The sequence below is a fragment of the Nematolebias whitei genome, chromosome 12, assembly GCF_014905685.2.
Source record: "Nematolebias whitei isolate Nwh7 chromosome 12, NemWhi1, whole genome shotgun sequence".
NCBI lineage: Eukaryota > Metazoa > Chordata > Actinopteri > Cyprinodontiformes > Rivulidae > Nematolebias > Nematolebias whitei.
In genome coordinates, this window is record NC_056509.1 from 26499434 (window position 1) to 26508460 (window position 9027).

A 9027-nucleotide genomic window follows, 5' to 3' on the forward strand; every position below is an offset into this window, starting at 1 on the left:
TATATATATATATATACTTGAGAGCTGTCTGCAATCCACGTCACTATCATCTGCTCCGGTAGCAATCGTCTGTTTTGAATTCAAATTTAAGGAGGTGTGACTTGATAAAACAAGAATTAACAAAGACTAGTTTTGGGCTGTATTCAAGCAACACATTCCAAAGTTCTTGGTTAAAAAACCCCAACAAATTACAAGCAAACAAACGAACAAACAAAAAAAGCATATTTTTAATTTAACCTTCATTTCTACAGGTAGTCTCACTGAGTCACAAGGACTCGTTTTCAAGAGAGACCTGTTTTAAGAAGACAACATATAGAGCGCAAAAACAACAACATACAACAATGAAAGCAATTAAAAACAATAGTGTAATAAAAAATAATAAAATCAGTGTGCCATATAAAACAAGGTAAAATACTAAAAACAAGAAAAAAGATTGCTTAAATTTTTATAATAATATAACTAGTTACATGAAGCGTGTTAGCTGCTAGTTCATGATTTTGACCTAAGGACTATTTTGATGGATAGCCAAATGGATTGCTACTTTCTTATAACAATTTTAAACACCACCCCTCAAAAAAAAAAAAAAAAAAATTAAATAGGCTCAAATGAATACTGTTTTATGAACCTTTACATTGTCGTCAATTTCACATTTGTCCCAGGCTGCACAAAGAGTGCTCTAAAACTGCTGCTGCTATTTGTGTTCGCAAATAAACCAAAAATTCCAAGTAAATAATTATGTAATGAAAGACTGATGGTTATGTAAAGATGTAAAGTAGTGAGCTCCAACTGTAAAAAATATTAAATGTTTACAATGTTTGCATAACCTCATTAAAAACTCTGAATATGGCTTTTTGCACAGTTCTTCAAGTATAACCATACAGGGTTCTCAGAAATCCATGAAAACAAAACTCATTGAATTTTCCCTGATATTTCCCTGAGTATTCCTGAAATCCAAGGAGATATGTCTGCCCCATGAAACACAGAACTTAGCATCTTGGGCGACGAGCAGAGTTATATTTAAAGATTGCATTACTATAAGTATACTGTAGTCTATGGTGTGTGCATACGACATTCCTAATAATTACTTCTGTTTTATAACATCAGCAACTAAAGAGCCACCATAGCCAATTAGTGAGGATACATATACTTTGCACACCATGGAAGCAGAACAAGTACTCATTGATACTATACTAGCATGAATACATGTACACATTAAAATCTCAGAAACATCATCTTTTAATCAGCAAATCAGTGTTCAAATTCCCTGACTTTTCTCTGATTTTTGATATTTTTCTCAAATTCCCTGAGTTTTCCATGGAAAATGTGAAAGTCGTTTTCCAGGTTTTCTCTAATTTCCAGAGACACTGAGAACCCTGACCTAGGTACATCAAAATACAATATATAACATACAGTAAACACTTTGCCCTGAACATGCGCCGGTGAAAAGCTCAACAAGTTTGACTCAGTTACTTAAAAAAAGTGGACGTGCTTGATGGAAAATATGAGGTAAACTTGGTGATAGCAGATGTTTTCTCCAATGTTCTCCATTTACTAATTGCTATAGCCTAGGATCTAACCGGGTTGTAAAAAACGAGATTAAACTTGTTCTCCCCCAGTCTGAGAGTCGTGGGACAGCAGAGGTGACACCAGTGAGTCAGACAGGCCCCTGATTGCGTCTGAGGCAAATAATCTGAGCCAATCTGTGCCTCGCCATAGGCGCAGCGAAGGTAGCAGCTCCACACCCCTCCAGCCAAAATCAAAGAGAATATCTCCCTCTGCCGAATCTCATATCCAGATAATTATACGCACAGAGGAATGGGGCTGGTAATGAAACGCCAGACATTTTGAAACCATTAGGTGATTAAAGCCACTGCATTATTTACTGCTTCAGCTGCTGCTGGTGCCAGGCCAGCATAATAGGCATTTATATTTAACTTCCATTAGAGCATTCATACGGAGCATCTGGAGTCAACCTATTTGATTTTATTATGCCGTTTCCCATGACAATATTAAAGATGGGACACATGTAAAGTATCCTAAAACTTTGCTTTATTTGGGATAAAAATAGCAATGGAGCACTCTTTACAAAAAAAAGTATGTAAGGGGGAAAAATAAGGTGAGGAACAAAATAAGCAGGTGGAATTTTTAGTAGCATGCTTGCAGATAAAGATGAAACGTAGTATAGTTGCTGTCTTCCGTTCTTGTCATAATTTACTTTATGTTTGAGCAGCAAAATGGATTAGAGGTTAGCACTGTTGCCTCACAGCAAGAAAATCCTGGGTTCAATTCCCAGTTTGGATCAAGAGGTCATTCTGTGTGGAGTTTGCATGCTCTCCTCGTGTTTGCGTGGGTTTTCTCCAGGTACTCCGATTTGCTCTAACAGGTCAAAAAATGCATGTCAGGCTGCCTTCAGGCCCACGCCTCCCTTGCAAAAGAGATTTGTGATCTCAAAGGGATTTGCCTGGTTAAATAAAGGTTAATAAAATAAATAATACAATTTGCACAGAAAATGATACCACTGAAATTCATTATAATTATGACCACTTTACTCATTTCAATTAATAAAACAGGTATGTTTTTGGTGTTATTGCACATTGAATGGTACTGGATTCAGTTTAGTTATTACCCACTGTTGTAAAAGGCGAGCAATCATGTGTTTGTTAGTCCATTGGCAAAATATCTCATGAGCAAGACAGATTTTACTCAAAGTAATCAAAAGACATACAGCTGATTACATTTGGGGTCAACACAATTCAAGTTGGCCACAAAACTAAGCACTCTTAGCCAGCACAAGAAAATCTAAAATTCAGTGGTTAGTGTATCAGAATTAGCCAGACAAATTGCTCCACCAACTAAGAATGGCCATACACCACCATACAGAGAATCAAGAAAGAGCTATCAATCTGTTAATCTTTTCCGTGTCTAGGTGAGGTTTCACATGTTGAGTCAAATTAAGCTCCACTCCTGGTGGTGCCCTTCCATCAATTCCTTTAAGTTTCAGCTTTGCAACCATACTGGTGCAAAGACAATAACCTTCACATCAATGTGAAGAAGACAGAGGCGATGATTGTGGACTTCAGAAGGAACCTACACCCCCCTGAACATAAGAGGATCTGCGGTGGAAGTGGTCTCCATTTACAAGTGCTTGGGTGTACACCTGAATGACAACCTCAGCTGGAGCAACAACACCACCAGCCTGATCAAGAAAGCTCATCAGAGACTCTACTTCCTCAGAGGCTGAGACGAGCTGGTCTGGGAAGCTCAGTCCTCACCTCCTTCTACAGGTGTGCAGTGGAGAGCATCCTGTGCTCGAGCATCAATGTGTGGCATGGAGGCTGCACAGCTGCGGAAAGAAAAGCTTTGCAGAGAGTGGTGAAGGCTGCACAGAAGATGTTGGAGTCAGCCTCCCCACCATCACAGACATCTACACCTCCAGATGCAGGAAGAGAGCCACCTGCATCATGAAGGACCCCACTCACCCAGCACACACACTTTTTGCCCCGCTCCCATCAGGGAGGAGGTTGAGGAGCATTAAGTGTAGAACCACTAGACTGAGGAACAGCTTCTACCCTGAGGCTGTTAGACTCATAAATATCTAACCAGAATAATCACTGTGAAAAATCACATCATGTTGCTGCTGATCTGTTTCATGCTGCTGATCTGTTTCATGTTGCTGCTGATCTGTTTCATGTTGAGGTGTTCATTCGTGCTCATCTGCTCACACAGACTCATGTTCATGTTCGTGCTGCTGTTCGACGTAATGTTTTTATGCTGTTAGTGCTTAGTGTAATTTTAGTTGATGTTTTTCTTAGTTCATATATTGGATGTTATCATTGTTTTTCTTTTACATTTTTATTGTTGGATGTAACTGGGACCCTGTGTACATAATTTCGTCCCACCACATGCACCACATGTGGTGGGAACGACAATAAAGAAACTCCGACTCTTTGATACTCCCCCTGGAACCCAAAGACATTGGTTTCCCAGGCACCGCCCAGCGAGTAATGACAATAAAACACTGCTGGATCGCTGGTCGGCATTGTTTACAGTCGGAACTACGATGGTATCTGATCGTCTTCGAACCTCTGACTTTTGTTCTTGATTAATGAAAACATTCTTGTCAGATATTTTGCTCTCGTTCATCTTGTCTGGGTGGCTGAGTGGTTTGAGCAGTCGTCCTATGGGAGAGTTGGGGGTTCGATTCCACCAGCAGTCACATGTTGAAGTGTACCTGGGCAAGACACTGAACCCCTTGTTGCCTCCTATGTGTGTCCCAGAGGTGTATGAATGTGATAAAACACTGATTATTCTTTGTATAGATCTAATAGATTGCTGTATGAATGGGTAAATGAAGGCACATATTGTAGTGTGAATTGCTTTGAGTATCTTGACAAGATAGAAAGGCGTTATATAAGTACAGTCCATTTTCCATTCCATTTAGTACATGAGCTTTGAAGCTCCATTAAGTCTGTTAATTAATATTTTTTAATCTCCTGACCCGTTTCTTGTTAGAGTCAGAGTCAGATTCAGAGTTTCTTTGTTGTCATTTGCACCTCATGTGGTACATGTGGTGGAGCGAAATTATGTACACGGGGTTCTTGTGATTCTGCATTCGGGTCCTTCTACCACCACCCAGCTGAAGACCTGTGTTTGGTTTCCCATCAATGTGCGCTTTTAAAATACAACTCCTCACACATATATGTTCTGAAAACAGTTTTTTCCAACGTTTTTACAATAGAGGGAAACCCCACCAAAAAGGATTGACATGCAAGCAAATATTCATATTTGTGGTAGCGCAGAATTTCCACTATAGCACAGATTCATGACACGCAGTACTTTAAACACAAAATCAACAAAGACTGAACATTTCATCATATGGTCAATAATCTAACCACTCTGTTTAAATTAATATTTTAAATTACATCTAAAAAAAGTTAAATCTGGTCCTCTGGACATTCAAAAAAAACCAAAACAAAGCAAAACAACAAAAAAATGTAGAAACGTTTCGTCTCTCGTCCGAGAGACTTCTTTTTCAGAAGAAGACTGAAGAAGTCTCTCGGACGAGAGACGAAACGTTTTTACATTTTTTTGTTGTTTTGCTTTGTTTTGGTTTTTTTTGAATGTCCAGAGGACCAGATTTAACTTTTTTAGATTTTTCTACCTGGATTATTGAGCATGCATCAGGATATTTTAAATTACACTTTTAACTAACTCTTGTTTAAAGCATAATGCAAACAAAGTACATTTTTACAATAATACACAGGAAAATGTGAAAGAGAAAGTACAGGGACCACCTCTGGCAAATGAAGACACCCCAGACATAATTATGTTATTTAAGACCTTTGGGGGCTTTCAGTCCAAACAGCAGGTGGGCAAAGAAGACTGGGTGGCCCCCAAAGGTGGGTTCTTTGGTTAGCATCGCAAGTAGAAACTCTGAACTGATGCAACAGCCAGCTGGCAATTAACTAACTAAATTCAATTCATAACTCCTCTGGGTTTCACTGCCAAACTGTTCCCTAATGCGTTGATGAATTTTCTAATCCTACTAAGAAATATAGTATACATGATCAACGTTTGAATAGTTTTGACCAGACGTTTATGTTGTTGTTGCAATGACAATCTCTCTGGTACTCTCATTAGTCTAATAAATGCAGTATAAACACCTTGTCAGGATAAATCATTGCAGAGGTACAGTGCGTCACAGATGGCTACTCAAGTAACGCTCGAAGGGAAATTAGGGGTGAAAAAAGTAAGCAAAACAAATGATGTCATTCAAATTGAGGCCATCCACTGCTGCTGTGCTGTAAAAAAAAAAAAAAAAAAAAAAAAAAACAGGAAGTAGACAACTGTGACTACATCCTTCAAGTTAGAAATGAAGGAGTGCTTTTTTTCTGACCAGAGTTTATGAAATTGTTCTGATCTAGGAGGGAAGTTTTTGTTCTGAAACTCCAAATGTTTTATTGATAAAACTGTTGGAACTTTGGCTACGTCAGTCAAAAGACTAATGCATCATTAGGGTAGAGTCTCCGTCCGTCCCTCTGTCTATTCGTAAACTCTCTGTACTTGCATAACTTCTGATCTGCTCAAGATAATTTCATGACACTTGATATGCATCATCACTAGACAGAGTGTCATATACACTTATTTACTTCAGTGTCAAGGTCAAGGTCACAAATTAAGGTCAAAGTTTAAACAAGGTATTTGCTTGTCCAGAATATAACTTCTCATCCGTTCAAGATAATTTAATGAAACTTAATACTAATTTGTACGGCCAGTATACAGAGTGTCTCATAATCTTTTCATCCACTAGATCTAAGGTCAGAGATTACAAATCAAGGTCAAAAGTTATACAAGGTCTTTGTTTCACTGGGCCATTGCTATAGATTGATAGATGTATTACTTTATAATAATTTGTTGACGGGCACGTGCCATATACGGTACTTTTTTTGAAAGATGCTGATCTTGTCACTGCACCAGCTCCTCAGGTTCTAATTGTTACTGAAAATATTGTGGTTTAACTAACAGATGAGCTGCAAACGAGAGTTAGAAACAACACTGTGACAAGTAGGAGCAGCACAGTTCGAGATTTTCTTTAGTTAAAAAAAAATCATATATGAACATAAACCTCTACGGGTTGAGGTAGAGCAGCCAACCTGGGACCCAAACTCGGATGAGACTTAAAACACCAAGTGTTGAAGCCTGCCTGATGTGAGGAGGCAGCTGGATCCACTGTTTAGGAGCTACAGCTGAAAATCACCTCTGTGGACCAGCTTGGACCATAATATCTATCAAAATTATCTGAAATTTGTTAAGTAAAATGTTAAGCAATGACCAAAAACAGCCAAAGACTGCAAAATATACATTTTTGAAAGAAAAACAAACATGACGACCTCAAAAATAAAATAATCTCCCATCAAAAAAAAAACCCTAAACTTGGAACTGTATTCATCTGAGTCCCTGAGACAGACCTGCTATTTAAACGTGATGTAGTGTTATCAGGAAATGTAAAAAAATAAAAATAATAAAAAAAAACAGAACGACAAAACTGATGAAAACGCGTTCGGTTCTTAGGAGCGTGATTGGTAAGATGGATTTTTGTTTTGACGTGAATATAAACAAAATCATTTTTCTCATTTAGAGAAAATAAACATTTGTGAGCAGATTTGATCAGTCTGTAAGGAGCAGCTTCCTGCTCAGTGTAACATAAAACCAAAACAGACAGTGGGTATTTCATTCCTAAACACATCCTTTTATAATATTGCTGCTGTTCTGTGAGACACTTGGAAATGATGTCACTAACGGTACTTGCAAACATTCTAGTTGATCCCAGTTTAAGGGATGTTTAGACTTTTGGATCCACTTACCCTGTTTAGAACCAGTGCGGTCTGCACTGGGACCAGTGTTGGGTGTGTACTTGGTGTCACGGGTGGCAGCGCTGTGCCGTGTCCAATCAAAATCATCGTTCTTGTCCTGGGTGAACATGCAGATGGGCTCCTCCTCAAAGCTGCAGTGGAACTCCCCTGGTGATCGGCAGAGCAGAACTGGATGTTCACATCATCATAAAACAGTGAGAAGCTATAAACTGCCAGGAAGCTACAGTGATACATGCGAGCAGCGTGATCCCTCCTGTGTATGTATGAGATTTCCTACAGTGTGTCTGTCTCAAGGGTACATACAACAGCCTAATTCCTAATTACGTTATGCAATCTGGTGCATGCAATTTCTAAATTAAGATGTGGCCTCTCTCTGACTGCAGAGGAGACAACACGAAAGGTTGTCACAAGTTCTTTGATTCAGGTCATTTGTGGCAAGCTATTTTATCATAAAAAAAATTACACTGAATCCTTAAAGAAAATATTCATAGTCACTATTTTCTGATTTAAAAAAAACAAACAAACTTTGAGACATTCATAAAGTTATTTGTCCTATCCACAGCCAGGATGTCAGATGTCCCAAATAATTCTTCCTTGATTAATTAGTACACTTTTCCCATCCCGGGTTTTGGACTTTCAGCTCCAGATATCCACACATTTCTTCTAGCTACAGCCCCTTTTATGAAACACTCCAGCTGGTTCTGTTTTCTTGCTGCCTGCGTGATTTATGAAATGACTGAGGAGGTATAGATGTTGAAATCAACCCACTGATGTTATGCCTCTGAACCACCAAATGAGGTTATAAAAGAGCTGCGATAATTAATACATGAAGGGGTTGGGGAGACATCATTTTGAGATTGGGACACATTTTGTGCATTGTGCTCTATGTTGATGTTAAACTCTATGTCTACATTGGTTCTGTGATTCCAGCTTCTTTTATGAAAGGTCACATCGTCACGGGTCGTAGCTGGCTCGGTTTACGAACAGCCAGAAGTGGCTAACAATGAGGCTTGTATGTTGCGTTCGTATAATGGAACTGTTCTGTGAAAGGAGCTTAACACAAATAATGCTGAGAAATGACATAGAAATCTAATGAAGACCATCAGTTTATCTACAATAGCTTTGCTACTTATTATAGCTGTCATTATATACATCTATCCCTGATAACAATATATTTTTAAAAACACGCATAAAAACCCCACTTTATTAAATACAAATGTCAGTAGGAATATTGGAAATTTATGAGTAATTTAAACTACGTTGTGGCAGCTGTGGTGCATTTAACTTGGGACCAGAAAGTTGCCAGAAGGTTTGATTCCCCATGTTTTGTCCATGAGCAAAACACTTAATCCCCAAGTGCTCCCCAGGCACTGCTCCTCTTGTGTGTCCCTCATGTGTAATGGGTTAGATGCAGAGCACAAATGTAACATAACTTTATGACAATACATATCACTTTCACCATATAAAGTAATTTTAGACATCAGTAGTGTAGTATACACTGGCAGCAGTGTAATTACAAATATATTTAGGATGTATTTTAGGAAATGAAAGCTTGAATGCAATTTAACCACGTAAAAAATAAAAATTGTCACAACAACATTTTAGATATCTAAAAGTGAGTTAATCCTTTATTTAAATATATATATATATATAA

At 38.3% G+C, this 9027-nt stretch overlaps 1 protein-coding gene across 1 annotated transcript in view; it reads right to left on the reverse strand.

The window, feature by feature from the left end:
• Positions 1–9027, reverse strand: part of LOC119417855 (MAM domain-containing glycosylphosphatidylinositol anchor protein 2) — a 36720-nt gene that overhangs the window by 4729 nt on the left and 22964 nt on the right. Inside the window, exon 3 of the mRNA XM_037685110.1 lies at positions 7365–7520. Coding sequence (XP_037541038.1) covers positions 7365–7482 — 118 coding nt within the window. The 5' untranslated portion in view covers positions 7483–7520. The remainder of the gene's footprint in view (positions 1–7364; positions 7521–9027) is intronic.